At 33.7% G+C, this 17415-nt stretch overlaps 1 protein-coding gene across 1 annotated transcript in view; it reads left to right on the forward strand.

The window, feature by feature from the left end:
- Positions 1-7841: 7841 nt before the first annotated feature.
- Positions 7842-17415, forward strand: part of LOC126971800 (PAS domain-containing protein cky-1-like) — a 29677-nt gene continuing 20103 nt past the window's right edge. The window contains exon 1 of the mRNA XM_050818227.1: positions 7842-8247. Within this exon, the coding sequence (XP_050674184.1) occupies positions 8237-8247 (11 nt within the window). The 5' untranslated portion in view covers positions 7842-8236. The remainder of the gene's footprint in view (positions 8248-17415) is intronic.

Genomic DNA, 17415 nt, shown 5'->3' on the forward strand with positions numbered 1-17415 from the left:
AGCTTGAATTTAGTTGACAAACATTGTCGGAAGATCCCGACAAAGATTTTGTTCATGATAAAAAAAAAACTCTTGCGGATGTTTTTTTGGAAAATCCGTTCTTAGCTGACCTACCAAATTTCAAGTCTTTAGCTCTAATGGTTCCAGAGATATCGTGATGCGTGACTATATACGTGGAAATCTCTTATATATGTATATATAGATTATTAAGTAGGTAACTACTTAATACTAAAAAGGTGTGGGTGTGTGACGATGTGTTTGTATGTGTGTGTTTGTGTAAGTAAGTGTGTATATGAATGTGTATTGTATTCGCTGATATATTGTTTTATAGGCTTTAAGTAAGAATTATAATTTTGTGGTAAAAATTATAACCAGGCGGCATTAATGTAATAATATTTCTAAGCTCTGTAGGTCATATAACTCACTGGCCAAATCGCAGACCATTGATTTATTCATTCCGCTTGCTCAATATAAAAAGAAAATACTTAATTTACACACGTGACTTAGAAACCTTGTTTTCATATTTCATTTTAAATTATATATTACAATATATAGATTTTAGTTTTTTAATTGTTAAAATTACTGTCTTATAAACGTAGTAAAAATTATGAATGCTGTGGTAGCTTATAAGTGAATTAACTCATATCCATATTATTATTATATTTTAAGTCTCAGCAAGTAAAGAGTGTAATTTGTTAGTTGCCCAAATAAATAAATAAATATTCATTTCTTTATCTGTATCAATCCTCGAGACAAATAAAAATACATAAAACTAGACTGTTTTTCTTTTAAAATTTTTCAAACAACAAATAAATTAACATTAATTTTATGCCGAATGCGAGACGTCCAAAGTATCGTGTGAATATTGAGCAGGGTCAATGATTCAGATCCAAATAATGGGAAAGAAAAAGGAATGCCTCGCCCGAAGGCTCTCGAGGCTACCGTAATACGCCCCGTTAGTCATCAAACACCAATTTAAGCAGCCTTCAAATGTTATTTAAAAGGATTTGATGTGTTTTTTCTTAGTTATAGATGGGCGCTGAGCATTTTGATGATAAGCCATTAATACGTATTTCACATTTCCCCTCTGAATTCATTTATTAATTGTACAAAATTAAATGAAGTTTTTAAATAAACAAAATATTTTTATTCAAAATAGGATATAAATTATCAGTTAATATTAAATTTTATAGTCAAAATAATTTATATGTCTAGATAGAGTCTCTTGCTGTTAGACAACTGATAAGAACTGGCCAGGTTTAATACTTTAGTGTGCGTGACAAGCTGAGTCTTCCACTCGCTATTTGTATGATACTTTGTTTTAGTGTGCATTGCTCAAAATAGAAGTCAACACGGTCAACAACAAATTTTTTCACAGTCGGCTCGTAATAAATAATTTAAAGATAGAGAAAACTCTTAATAGTAAATATCTATCTATCGATCCTACCTACTAAGCTAGAGGTCCCGGGTTCGAATCCCGGTAGGTGCAAGCATTTATATAATGAATATGGATGTTTGTTTCCGAGTCATGGGTGTTTAAATATATTTATGTATGTTTAAATAAGTATATTGTATTAAATATATCAATGTCTTGTAACCCATAACACAGGCTATATATGCTTAACTTGGGGCAAGATAATTTGTGTAAAAAGTGTCTCAATATTATTATTATCTAAGTTGCTTTGGCAATGACAAGATTTTCCGGTATATCAATATAGCGATGAGAATTAGCTGTTAATTGGGGATTGTGGCTGGTGAGACTAAATCGGGGGCATATCCAACCAACTTATTAAATAGGCTAATAAACTTTGATATGCTGTTTTTAAGGATCTTATAACATCCTCAGCCTCATAAAGCTGGGATTTTAGTATCACTACCAGATCTAAGTCTTCTGCATTTTCACTTCTATACTGCTCAAACCCATTATTAATTGGTATCATTCAAATACAACCTTAAATCCAATCAACTCAAATCAAAATAACTTTATTCATGTAGGTCAAGGAAATGACCCTTAAAAGGCATAAAAGGCATTTATTTTCAAAATTGATTCCTATAGAATTCTTTTTGATGTCATTTCTAATAACTACTAGATACTACTACCGCTTCGGAAACAAATGGCGCTCTGAGAGAGAAGAAGCGGCGCAAGAAACTCTCCCAGCATTCTTTTTTTGCGCTCTTTTCAATAAAAATATACAATAGTGTACAGTCATTTCTATTGCTATAAATTAATCACAATCTAGTCTCAGGCTGTCTTATCATTTAGATATTCATGATCGGATGTTATGAATTATGAATGTTAAAAGTTTTCTTTTCTTTTTATATACTAGTCAAAACAAAATAAAGGCCACTTGATTTTTTTGGCCTCGCTAGCGATAATTTATTTTTTATGCATTCTCAAGTAGCTGATACTTTATTGTGGTGTTACCTTATTTGTTTACACACTTTTTTTGAGCATCCCACCCGCATAATTGTGTGGGTAGTTTTAGATAATTTATTATAACCACTTGATTCTACCCGATTTTAAGACGGATTTCAACTCAGTCAAATTGACGATTCTCTCAGGAACACTGTTAGTTTCGTTTGACTAGTGGCTGAATTAACATTTTAAAAAAGTTATGCCGAGAATTCGAAGTCATATGGACTTGCCAACCGTAATTAGGGCTGTAACATTGCTTCAAGAAGGCCATTCGCAGCGTTCTGTGACGTTGCAGCTGGGTTTTTCCCGGCGAGTGATCCAGAATTCTTGGAATTGTTTTCAAGAGACTGGGAGACTAACCATGAGACGGGGATCTGGCAGAGTTCGAGCAACTACACAGGAGTACCGCTACGTGCGCTTGACTGCGCGTAGAGAACGCTGTATAACAGCCCGTTCGTTAGAAAACCGTTTGCAGCAGGCGACCGGTACACTTGTTAGTGATCAAACTATTAGAAATCGTTTACACGAGGACCAGCAGTTCTCCAGGAGAGTGTGGTGTGGATACCATTAACAAGTGCTCATCGTGCAAACCGATTATCATTCGCAAGGCAGCATCTGGCGTGGGATATGAATGATTGGAGGACAGTATTGTTTACGGATGAGTGCAAATTATATAATTTTTTAGTGATGACCGTCGCATTAGGGTGTGGAGGCGTGAAGCTGAGCGATTTTCGGATGCTTGCATCCATAAAAGTGACAGATTTGGGGGCCCCAATGGTATGGGGAGGAATCTCTATGTCAGGCAGAACCGAACTGGAAATTCTATACGAAGGCACAATAACAGCTCAACGTTACATCGAGGAGGTCATAAGACCCCATGTGGTCTCATATGTACAGAGAATCGGCGCAAGATTCCATCTGATGCACGATAATGCTCGCGCTCATACAGCTAGGGCCACCAGAGAAGCCCTAGAGGAGGCTGGTATACAGGTGTTGGCCTGGCCTACAAACAGTCCGGATCTAAATCCCATTGTACACATGTATTTACTGAAACGCAGTGTTCGAAGCACAAACCAACCCGAGCACAATGAAAGACAGCTAATAACGTTCTGAAATCAAACTGGGAACAAATTCCTCAAGAAACAGTGGTACACCTGGTGGAGAGTGTACCTTCTAGGCTTCAAGAGTGCATTAGTAATCAAGGATGGCATACTAGATATTGAGGAAAGTCATAAATCAAGAAACATTTTGTTTTTTTTTTTCAGATTTTTTTTTCTCACTAATTATTTTTGCAAAAATGTTAATTTTTAGAAAAAGTGGAGAAAATTTCTTTTTTTAATGGAATGCATCATTATTTTATGCTGTCTACAATAAAAATCAATCAATTTATCTAATTGAATCATTAATCAACCTTTAAACCTTAAGAATTCCTGAGAATACTGTAAAAACGTGGTGGCCCTTATTTTGTTTTGACTAGTATATTAAAAACACTTCGGTTCGGGTTTTAAAAAGAAGAAATGGCAAGATACTCATTACGACTCTTTTTAATCATCATTTGGGTACAGCTTCATCGTTGGACAAATAATTTTAATTATAATATAGTACTAGCTGCACCGACAGACGTTGTTCTGTAGATAATAAAAAAAATACTGTTTTATAAGAATTTGTTAATAATATTTCAAAAAATCAAGAATTATTTCATAAAAAATGCTACCTATTCTTATAATGAAATTGTTTCACAGCGGAACAGTCAAACCGTGCGTCACTAAATTCTCTCATAGAAAATATCTCCATACAAATTAAATATTGAAAATAAAAATAATTATGGGTCCCAAATCGAAATAAAAACTATCGTATCTCTCAAGTTGGACCAAACTGCACTCCATCAAGTACTCTCCATTAAAATCCGTCCATTAGTTTAGGAGTCCATCGCGGACAAGCAACGTGTCACGTTATTTATATACACTGGCCTGCAAAAGTAAGTATCACACTTTTCAAATTATTTTTTTTTCTTAACTATATAAGGCAGAGATTTAAGATTAAAAACGTTTTGTTGCAAATTTTATAGGCTTTAATTCTTAGAAACTAAAATTATACATTAGTAACATTTTTAACTCAAAAAAGATAAAACAATGAAAATAGCCATTTTTAGTTTAGTGTAAAAAAATTCAACTAAAATGTATTACATGTTATTTCATTTTTAATAACTGGTATTGCCTCCTCGAGCTCTGATTACAGCTTCGAGCCGGTTTGGCATACTGAACACTAGGTTTCATAGCCGATGTTGGGGAATATTCTCCCATTCTTCTACCAGGGCCTGCTTTAGTGCCCTGAGGGTAGGTGGTGGTCTGCAATTTCTGACTAGCCTCCCAAGCTCATCCCAGGCGTGTTCAATCGGGTTGAGATCAGGACTTATTGATGGCCAAGCCATCACGCTGATACCGACCTCCTGAATATACTCCTGTACGATATGAGTGTGGCCGGGCATTAATTATCATGCATCAGCATCGATCCATCACCCATATTTGCTAAATACGGCCCTGCATACTCATTGAGAATCTCTTGAGCATATTTTTGCCCAGTGAGGGTGCCATTTTCTATGGCTACTAGCTCTGTGCGACCTTCTGAAGATATGCCAGCCCATACATGTACACTGCCTCCACGGTATTGGACTCTTTCTGAGATGCAGGCTTGAAGATATCGCTCATCAGGTCGACTGTAAACACTTCGCCTTCGATCAGAAGTGCATCATCATCTCACTCATCTGCAAACAAAATTCTTGACCTTTCTTCTTCATCCCACTGCATGTGTTCACGGGCGTATCGCAGTCTCGCTACTCGATGCTGTCTCTCGAGTTTTGGGCCACTCGCTGGTCTTCGGGGTTTCAAATTTGCTTCAGAAAGTCTCCTTCTCACTGTACTGTCACTAATGTAGTCCCTCCGGGTCTGAAGTAGCTGTTGCTGGACTTCAACTGCACTTCGGTGGCGATTTCTTAACACAGTAGAAATAATTTAACGATCTTCTCGGGCACTGGTACACCTGGGTCTGCCATTACAAGGTCTCCTCAGATGGTGTCCAGTCTCTTCGTACCTTCTCGACCGTTCGTACCGTCACACCAACCATTCTTGCAGTGCGACGCATACTGATGCCTAGTTCCAGAAAAGCCATGATCCTAGCACATTCTTCAACTGAAAGAGGCATGATAAGTAAATGCTATGTGCTTTTTAGCATAAATTTTTAAAACAAGACCCATCGATCTTGAAAAAAATTTAAAACAGAAAGAAAAATGTGAATGGTAAAATTGTAATTCGGAAACGTCCACTTTGAAAAAGGAATGGTTTTGTTTTTGAAGTTTTTTTTCAGCCAATTATTAAAAGAAGGTTACCGACTATAGAGTTTTTATGTACAAAATTAAATTCTCTTTCGAGTCCTTTTTATTTCGAAAGTATATCTTGTGAACTTAAAACGTTATCTCAATTTTAAAAGTGTGATACTTACTTTTGAAGGCCAGTGTATATTAAGATGTAAAATGATACAACAAAAATACTAAATGCCTAATAGGAGTAAGGTAAAAATTTAAATTTATAAGTAAAACCACAAGAGTTATTAAGTGCAGTAGATACATCAACTCACACGTAGTGTAAATAAACAAGGGTATTATGCTAAGAAATGGCAATATGTAAAATTTGCATTTTTTATATATTATGGTAGGTTAACGGGTATCTTATGGAAAGTGAAAGACATGAACAAATGAACATCTTCAATACCAGAGGACAAGAGATATGTTAAGTGCATTGTAAGTTAGAGTATGCTCTGAACTTAAGGTTCCTAAGTTTAATCGGTTTGAAATTATAGCATCTTGCAGATGGTCCCACAAAGTGATTACGTCATTTAAATAAAACACTTCACTAAGCATATTGTAACTTTGTTTTTACATCAGATTTTTGGGTAAAATATATACTTTTGTTATTGTTCAACTTTTACACAAACATCTAATGTAAAAATAAGTTTACAATTACACGCGTTTTAACCCTTTAAAAAGTGTTTTATTTAAAAGAGTAACACTCGAATTAGTCAAAGAAAATACTGTGATTATGTAAATTAAATAAAAAAAAGTTTAAGAAAAGTTTGTGTGTACTTGTGTACATGCAAGAAGCTTTACATCTTCGGCGTAACAAAACAAAAATTCTTAAAAAAATATCCCTCGTGCTATTTTATATTTGAAGAAAGAACAATATTGTAATAAAGAAGGTATTACATGCAGCCATTGAAATATAATTATACCGCATAAATTAGTTAAGGAACGTTTAATTTAATATCATTAAATGATTTTACTTACACATCTTGGAAAAACAACGTAACACGAATTTTTATATAATATACTAGCTCAGCCGATAGAGGTTGTTCTGTACATAATAAATAAAATACTGTTTTTTTTTATAAATTTGTTAATATTTCTTTACATCAAGAATTAATTCGGAAAATATGCTCCCTGTTTTATAGTAAAATTGTTTCACAGCAGAACTGTCAAACCGTGAGTATAAATTCTTTCATAGAAAATATGTCGATACAAAACAAATATTGTAAATAGAAATAATCATGGTGCCCAAATCGAAATAAAAGCTATCATATCTCTCATTTTGGACTAAACTGAACTCCATCAAGTAAATCCCATTATATTAAGATAGTAGAGACTCAAAAGACTCAAAAAACTTGTGCCAAATTTTGGTGAGACAACACGTCCTGAAGATGCCTCGTGTATAAACGAAACACGTTTCGAATTGTTTAAAGACAAATATTGGCGGAATTAACACTCAAGAAAAATCAAATCATTTGTACGAGTTTAAACTTCAAAATGAAATGAAATATGGTCGAGTTTCGACCTTTAGGTGACCACTAGTTACATTAAACATATACAAAGTTTATATTGAACTGACTACACATGATACTAAAAAGCTGTATGTCAAACCACCTGCCAATATTAAACATTCTTGAATTCAAAACATCATAAATATGTTTACAATTAAACCATTATCAACTTAAATACCGTTACATAAAACACAATTATCAACATACGTGCACCTCTTAGGAAATCTCAATTACGAATCAACCTTATCAATCTGTCGTTCGACATCGTTGTATCTCCCTTTCGCATGCTACAAGTAATTACGTTATTACGTACGTCTCTTTCAAACTCATTAATTTTTAAGCGGACCGTAAGAAAATATCTCGTTCTATTTCATACCCTCCACATCGGCGCACTAAAATCTATATCTATCTCTCTTTGTCACTCATCGAGTTAAAATACAATTTTTTTTTAATTATAAAGTATTCTATGATTTAAATAAGTCGTCGTTGTATGGTTTCGAAGTTAAATGGATTTGTGTAGCGATACGAAAGCGCGGGCGTGTTTTTGAAAAAAAAAATAAAGATAATGATTGCGGGAAAGAGAGGCTAAGTAGAGGCTTTTATAGTCGCAGTCCTGATGCGCTCGCGCACGGCAGTATCGCAGCTTCTATCGAACCTTAATCTCATTCTAATAAAAAGCTCACGAATATATTAACGTGATTCGGATTAGTTTATGTCCATTTTTTTTTTCGTGCTGTGAGGCAAAGGTGTTGAATTATGCCAAGCACGTGCGCTTTATGGTTATGACGGTTCGAACATGACGTTCTGTGAGTTTTTATGAAAAGGTTCGTCCTTATTGACTTATCATTAAGTGCTCATCCTTCGGACAGTGTGGTCGTATTTTTTTTATTAATTGATATGAATTGACTTTTATAATTTGCGTGGGAATTGTCTTGTGTTTGAGAAGTCAACATGTTTTTAAGGTAAATAGAATATTTATAGAATTATTTAATTATAATTGGATTCCAAGGGATGCAATTTTTATTTTCTTTACATTATTTTTATTTTTAATTATTTTATGAATGGCATTTTTTTTAACAATTGAAATTAAGTGTTGTGAGAAGAATTTAACAATTTAACTAAACAATTCAGCCGAAGTATGCATGCTCCTTTTGAGAATTATTTTTACAATTTCTTTATCAATCCTAGAACTATAAATTTTATTTAATTGGCGATATGTTTTGTTTTACTCATAAAATAATATGATAATTGAAGGATAAACTCAAAGTTTTATTGCTATATTTTTATTTCATTGATGATTGTCAATGATAATCTTTAATTATGAATATAATTTAAACTAATAAGACTACGAAATAGCAAAAATTTCCAAAAGGTTCCAAAAGGTTTTTTGGTTACCTTTTGAAATTGACACCTATCTGCAATGTATATCTGTCTATCCAAAATAAAACTGATGGATTGATTTCTTGGATTATAATATATTGGATTTATTGAATATATCGTTTATTGGATAAATTTTCAATCATAACAGTAATTAATTATACTTATTAACTGCTATGCAACGGATTAGTCCTTAGTACAACAATAGTTATATGGTCATACTTAGTACTAATCCGTTGCTAACAGGGTAAAACAATAATGTGTTAATTTAAAACCATTCGTTGATATATTGACATTATATACCTAACTTATTAATATTTAAATTTATTAAAAACATTTTTAAATCATAAAATTTAGCTCATTGCATTCCAACTCTTTTAAGGCTCCAGTTATTTGGTTATACTACGCCCCACTTTAAAATTGTTTTAATTTAGTACAAAACTCACAATATTATCAAAGTAATGAATTTAGGATTGCTATAAAATGTTGATTATAACTAGCTATTGGACTATTTGATTTATAAAGAATGTTTTACTTTGAATACACCAGATGAAATAAACGCAAATTAAAGTTATTCCAAATTTAAAACATTCTCTGTCTTATTAATAAACGCAATTTAAAGTTACTCCAAGTTTAAAATTACTTCTCCATGTCATGTAATTCTGTAGTGACAGAGGTCAGATAAAGACTAAATTTTTAAATTTGGAATAACTTTAATTCGCGCTTATTAATCTCATACTTTGTCTTTATCGTACCTTAGTCCCTACAGAATTACATGACAGGGGATGCAATTTTAAACTTGGAGTAACTTTAAATTGCGTTTATTAGTATGACAGAGAATGTTTTGATTAAAAATGTACCTACATTGACAAAACTGTTCGTTATTTACGCTACTTTATTAATAACTATTCGCTGCCCGCGACGTTGTCCAAGTGGATGTTGTAAACTATTTAATATGCAGCCTTTCTTATGTTGTTTCGACCTCTTATAATCTTTATTTGTTTTTTTAAAGTGAAACTTTTATTACATCGTCTCAAACTTTTTCGTCTGTGTGTTGCATGTCGCGTGACGATCGGGCGGCGCCTATAGTTAGCAGCAGCTGACCGTGTAGACTATCATTAGATTTTTATACCCTTTATGGAATATTATTCCAAAATTTTTTAGTTAAATGTCTATAATGTAAAAAAAAGTTTCACTTTTACCGTGGTTTCATAAAACCACACAGTCCTTTTTTTTAATTAACTCCACAAGCGCCGTTGCGAGTGAAATTTCGTAAGATCCGTTTTTAGCTAATCTTTACACGACGAAACAAATATTCCTACCAAATTTCAAGTCACTCTGCCTTAAGGTTCCACAGATTAAGAGGTAACATATAGTGACCTCTTAATCTGATTCGTAAATCTCTTTTTTATAAATTTTTTTTTTTTTTTTTAATCTTAATTTAAAGGCCGTCAAAACTCCTGTGATTCCTCTGGTGTTGCGGGACAGTGTGGGCGACGGTGATCACTTAGTTGACCCATACGCTCGTTTGTCCTTTTCCATAAAAAAAGATTTACGAACAGCCCAAAAGGGATTCATGTATATTTGAACTGCTAAAGAGATATAGATTTAAATAGCAGTTGTAGACAAATTTTTCGTACTATAATTTTCATGCCAAGCGATGTAGAGTTTCATTGTGTGTTTCCTGTTTTGCGTATGTGTGTGTTGTTTTTTTTTTAGTTAACTTGTATTTTATTAACTAACTCGTTACACGTATAATGACTGTAAGTTTTGAGTATTTAATGTAACAAGTGGTCACCTAAAGGTCGAAACTCGACAAATGATTTGATTTTTCTTGAGTGTTAATTCCGCCAATATTTGTCTTTAAGCAATTCGACACGTGTTTCGTCTATACACGAGGCATCTTCAGGACTTGTTGTCTCACCAAAATTTGGCACAAGTTTTTTGAGTCTTTTGAGTCTCTACTACCTTGGCTCTATCCTAACTCGCCTTCACATCCCCAAATATTGATTTACTAATAAAAATATTGTAACTCAATTATTATTAAATATAAGCTTATTATTATGAATGTCAAAAAATATTTTTTTTTCTTATTGAATCTACCGCTACTTCGTAAAGGGTTGAACTAATGAGAAGAAGTAGGAAGACACTCATTGCAACTCTTTTAAATCAACATTTACGTTTTCATCGTTTTACAGATTATTTCAATTACAATATATGTAAAGTGATGTAACAAAAATACTCAAACGTCAAAGTTCTGGCAAATTCGGTTCAGGTTTTCAGAATGTCGTTCTCAAGAAACAGATAATAGACTTATTACTTGGTGTGAGTGTCGTGTTAGAATTTAGATACCGTAAAAAATTGTTATTTTTATAGTACGGGCACTTCGATTTTATATTTAAATTTCTTTGTGTATATTCGGTAGGTTTGAGAATAGTTTTTTTTTAATTAAAATAAGGGATGAGACAAGCAGGATATTTTGCTGATGGTAATTGATACGCCCTGCCCATTACAATGCAATGCCGCTCAAAATTCTTGAAAAACCCCAAAATTGTGAGCGGCTCTACAACTACGCTCGTCACCTTGAGACATAAGATGTTAAGTCTCATTTGACCAGTAATTTCACTAGCTACGGCGTTCTTCAGACCGAAACACAGTAATACTTATACATTACTGCTTCACGACAGAAAAAGGCGCCGTTGTGGTACCCATAATCAAGCAGGCATCCTGTGCGAAAGCTTCCCACTGGTAAGGTGTGTTATATAACCCTAAGTTATAAGAGTGACCCCTATTTTTTTTAATTACTTTAATATATATATATATATATATATATATATATATATTATGTGGCTATTTAAGCAAGAAATGCTATTTGCCAGTTCGTAATGACATAAACACTCCCACAGACCGCACGTGAAATTAATTATTCAATTCCTATTGTAATTACTTAAGCGTAAGATACAGTTCTCATAACTTCGCCGTGGGTTTCATTTTATGTAAATTACTTAGTAGATGCATACAAATAACCAATCTTGTCTCCCAATGGTTTCAGTTCTCCCATATTCATGTAATACATCTGTACTGTCCTGACATCATATGCATGAAACTTTTACACGACTAATCTATTGAAGAAGCATTTTTGCGTTATTTTTTACTTAAACACGATATTAGTTCCTTCAATGACGACCTATATAGCCCAATGGTTCGTGACCCTGCCTACTGAGCTAGAGGTCCCGGGTTCTAATCCCGGTAGATGCAAACATGATATTGATATTTAATATGGATATTTAAGTTAAGTATAGAATATTAAATATATCGTTGTCTCGCACCCATAGAACAGGCTATGCCTAGTTTGGAGCAAGCTAATCATCATCATATCAGCCATATATATATATATATAAAACGAATAAAATGTAAATTGTTGATTTTAAAGAGTGGCAATGAGTTTCTTGTTACTTCTTCTCATTAGCTCTCAACCCTTTACGAACAGGCGAGAAATAAGAAAAAAATTTTTTGACATTCATAAGTGTGATTTCCGAGACCTACATAAATAAAGTGATTTTGATTTGATTTATTAACTATTTTAACAACAAACGAATAAAGTTTACAAAAATGTAATCTTACAATTACGGAAATTAAATTGGTTTTAAGTAGGAGGTTTGTACTGATTATTAATATACGTCGTAGAACTTTTCAGACAATTTTCATTTGGGGTAGCTGTGCTTACTAATGTGCCGTTTTATTTAATATCTTTATCGAGACGTATCGCCAAATGGCCCACCAGCGCTAGTTTTCAAACCCGGAAACATGCTGAGTCGGGATCACTTTGTGAGTTTTGTTTTAGTGGGAGGCTCCTTTGCACAGGAAGCCGGCTAGATTATGGATACCACAACGGCGCAACTGCTTCTGTCGTGAAGCAGTAATGTGTAAACATTACGGCGTATTGTAGTGCCGCTAAGAATTTTTGGGTTTTTCAAGAATCCTGAGCGGCACTGCATTGTAATGGGTAGGGCGTCAATTAGCTGAACGTCCTCCGCGTCCTTATTTTCATTAAAAAAAAAGTTTGGGTCTCTTTCAATTTTAATTTTTAAGTATTTTGTATTTCTTTCTTCTGCTTCTTCCTTCTAATATCCGAAATAATTCAGGTTGAAATCACGTTATACTATACCTGTGGTTTTATATTTAAAAAAAGTGTGTGTGTACTTATGTATGCACGCAAGAAGTTATACTTCTGTGGCCTAACGAAGCAAAAATCATTAAAATGATTTATTCCTCGTGCTTTTCTACGTTTTTAGAGAGAACAATTTTGTAGAAATCTTGCAAAGATGGCTTTGACAATTAAGTATTAAATAATGAATACGGCTGTTTGGGCTTGAAACCTTTGCCTGTCCTAATAATGGACGAAGAAACCAAAAAAAAAATTAACGAATGACGCAAACGTCAGAAAATTTTAGAAACCAACTCCAACCTCAACCTTAAATTTCACTCTCATAATTTTTTCATAACGCACCTAAAGAAGTATAACTTCAAGTGTTTAGTAGGCATAAATGTTTGATAATGTAGTTGTCTATGGATTAGACATAAATTACTCTATTAATGTACTAAACAGATTAATGATTTTGTATATAATCCGAATAATAATCAAAACAGTAATATTGTGTTTTTAAATAAATACTAGCACGCTTTAATTAGAATGAAATACATTTGCAGATCTTATTATCGTTTCGTAAGGACACAACATGTTATATTTACTAAAATACAAACCTTCAATGTGTTAAACAGTAAATACTGCGTTACAATTATATGTTCTAACAGGTATATGACGTGAATAAAACATTTTAAATAATTTTAAAGTTATTTGACAAAATTTAAGGAAATTTTCTTGGTTTATTTTGTCAGCTTGTAATTAAGAGCAAAGGGGCCGAGTTCACGGTATTTGACCCTACATATATATTTCAAAAATGGGCTATATAAACTTCGAGTAGGATTACAGATTAAATACTTCAAAGCTATTTTCTTTACGGGTTATGTTTCTTTTGAATTAAATTAGTAATATATCAACTATATTTAGCTCTATAGTAAATTAGTTTTAACAAAAACCATTAAGATAAGACCTGGTAGAATTGGCCACTAGTTGACAGAAGTATTATATAAAATATATAAGTGTGTTACATAGGAATCCAGAGCAAAAGCAAAAGACATAGTCCTAACTGTTCTATGTTTAAATTTGAAATAGGCTAGACATAATATTTACTTAGATTAAGGATTTATCTCCACTGCGCTACAACTAAATACCGCAGGTAGAGTTGCAAAATGCGTTAACTAATATTACGTCCAAGTAGGCGTACTTGAGCCATGCTCGAACAATTTGTGACGTTGGCGTGCCACAAGTTCTGTTAAACTTTGCTAATAATTAAAACTTGCCGGGTTTCGTTGTAAAACTTTGTAAAAAGAATACTACAAGAAGTAATAAAGACACTCACATATCATCAGTAAGTATTTTGTACTTCAATAATTTCAATTTAAAAGAACACGATGCGTTATAAAAAAGATATTGTTTTTAGGTAGTGCGGTATATAGTTGGAGCGCAGCGGAGACCAATCCTTAATCTAAGCATATAATATTATGAACAATCAACGGAAGATTACAAAATAGTAATGAATAATTATTGGAATAGGTAAAGAAGATAGGCTTCATAGGAGATTCAGTGGTCGTATCGTAGAAACAGCAGGAATACTGTGAAAATATAGAAAACTATCTGACCCGCCAGACGTTGTTCTGTACATAATAAAAAAATACTGTTTTTATGAATTTTATAATAATATTTCATAACATTTAGAATTATTTCGTAAAATATGCTCCCTGTTGTTATAACGAAATTGTTTGCAGCAACAGCAGAACTATCAAACCGTGCGTCAACAAATTCTCTCATACAAGGTCCATACACAACAAATATTGAAAAAAAAAATAATTATGATCCCAAATCGAAATAAAAACTATCCTATCCCTCAAGTTTTACTTAACTGCACTCCATGAAATAATCCCCATTAAAATACGTTCATTAGTTTAGGAGTTCACTGGAAACAAATATCAGGACACTGGATTTATATGTATCTATATATATAAAAGAGAATGTATATTTGTATGTTCCCTAATAACTCCTAAACTATTCCTAAAATATTAACGATCTCAATGAAATCTTTTGTAATAGATTCGTTGAAGCTCAAGGAAGGTTTACATATATAATTTATGTGGCAAAATAAAGTTTGCCAGGTCAGCTAGTAGAAAATAATGGATAATATTTGAGAAGACTTTTAAGTACACAATGCATTATTAACACATACTGGTAAAAGTATAATGTAAGAAAATGTTCTGAACCAAATAATTAATATAGTATTTAGCTCTAGTCACCTCAGATATAAATACATTTTAAACACTTCTTGAATGGTTTCCTTTTTTTCTAGAGTCTTTAATATAAAAATAATCAATAATATCAAATTATTAATGAAAAACAATCAATAATTGGACGTAGTTAAGCAGAAAGGAGTCAAACCACACTTTGGTCAAAATAAAGTTAAGTATGCCATCAAACTCCTGAAGGTCCAATCTTTTTTTTTTATGAAAATAAGGGACGATACGAGCAGGACGTTCAGATGGTTGTTATTGATACGCTCTACCCATTAAAATGCAGTACCGCTCAGGATTCTTGAAAAACCCAAAAATTCTGAGCGGCACTACAACTGCGCTCGACTCCTTCAGACATAAGATGTTAAGTATCATTTGCCCATTAATTTCACTAGCTACGGCGCCCTTCAGACCGAAACACAGTAATGTTTACACGTTACTGCTCCACGGCAGAAATAGGCGCCGTTTTGGTACCCATAATCTAGCCGGCTTCCTGTGCAAAGGAGCCACCCACTGGGAAGTGCCAGTGAAAACCCTTTTTTTTAAATGTACACCCTTCTTGCGTCTTCGTCCAAATAAGTAACCTAAATATTTTAAATTTTAAACACAAAACATAGTTTCAGTAAATATATTACGTCGCTTGTATATAAATAAATAACTTAGCACTTCATTAGTGCATGAAACGTAATATTAGTTACATAAGTTAAGCAAACTTAAATATAGACTGAGGTAACAATAAAATTTCGTGCAGAGTTCACGCGACGAGAACTGAAATAAAATGTATGTTAAAGTTATTCTTCTTTGGCGTAAAAAAAAACCTTAAAAAAATATTCCTCGTGCTATTTTACGCTTGTAGAAAAAACAATATTGAAATAAAGAATGTGTTTTAATATCGTGTGAATAAATAATTTTTATACAATTCGAATTTGCTGTGGTATTGTGAGCATAGATGGAGGTTATCACTTAGGGCTACATTACACCGGGACACTAAGTTTGCGCAACCAATCGTTGGACACCGTTGTGTCCGTAAGCTACTTAAGAAGAAAACCATACAGACATCAGAGTAATGACGCGTCTAAGCTGGTCACCAAATTGGTTGGTCAACCAAACCCTCCAATCTTCGCATAACATGCCACAAATTAGGTTATCATGCCCACCATCTGGATGTGAGGCGGTCCTTCACACTGTGCTTTTCAGGGAGATTTCTTCCACGTACAACAAAGCTGTGGAATGTGCTTCCTTGTGTTGTGTTTCCGGGACGATACGAAATGAGTGCCTTCAAAAAAAGCGTAAAGACTCTTGTGATTCCTCTGGTGTTGTAAGAGCATCTAGGCGGCGGTGATCACTTAACGCCAGGAGACGCGTATGCTTGTCTGTCCTCTATTTCCATAATAAAACGGACAGTAGGTTAGTAACTCCCTAAAGAGCTGTAGCGGCTGTAGTTGTTGGCAGCGGCGATGGCTGCGCCACCCCGACCTTGGTGTCCCAGTGAGGTATAGCCCTTACTCAGCCATCTCAAGCTTTATTCCTAATCCATAAAAAACGTTAAATTATCTGTATTGACAGTCAATCTATTGATAAACCAAATACCTCAAATTAAACGCTAAAACATATTTATCTGGCAATCTAACAAGCCAAGATTATAACTCAATATCAAAGTCCAACTCAGAACAAACGTACAATAACAATTGGAGATAGATGGAATGATTTTGTCCGTAGGTCGATGGTCGGATAAAATATCCGAGGCGTCATTACATCAAGACGGGTACTTTTGATAGAATTGTCGTTATCAAACAATCATATCCATTGTAACTGCTCAAAATGAACGCAATATCTATAAATGTAATTTTAAAATGGGCAAGAAATGTATTTAGGTTGTTTGTTTAGTATCTGTGGTCTTTATTTCATTGCAGACTATGAAAATTGTTTGGTTGTTTGTAGTTTTGTAGTCAGTGCGATGATTTTCTTTTGATGGCAGAAGATATATTCCCTATCATCTAGATGTGTGGCATTCTTCTTCAGTGCAGTTATTAAGGAACTTTCTACCACGTATTGCCATTACAATGCCGCTCAGGATTTCTGAAAAATCCCCAAAATTCCGAGTGGCACTACAACTGCGCTCGTCGCTTTGAGACATAAGATGTTAAGTCTCATTTGCCCAGTAATTTTACTAGCTACGGCGCCGTTCAGACCGAAACACAGTAATGTTTACACATTGCTGCTTCACGGCAGAAATAGACGCCGTTGTGGAACCCATAATCTAGTCTTTCAAGAATCCTGAGCACTGGATTGAATGGGCAGGGGGTATCAATTACCATCAGCTGAACGTCCGGGTCGTCTCGTCGCTT

Source organism: Leptidea sinapis, chromosome 2 (genome assembly GCF_905404315.1).
Source record: "Leptidea sinapis chromosome 2, ilLepSina1.1, whole genome shotgun sequence".
NCBI lineage: Eukaryota > Metazoa > Arthropoda > Insecta > Lepidoptera > Pieridae > Leptidea > Leptidea sinapis.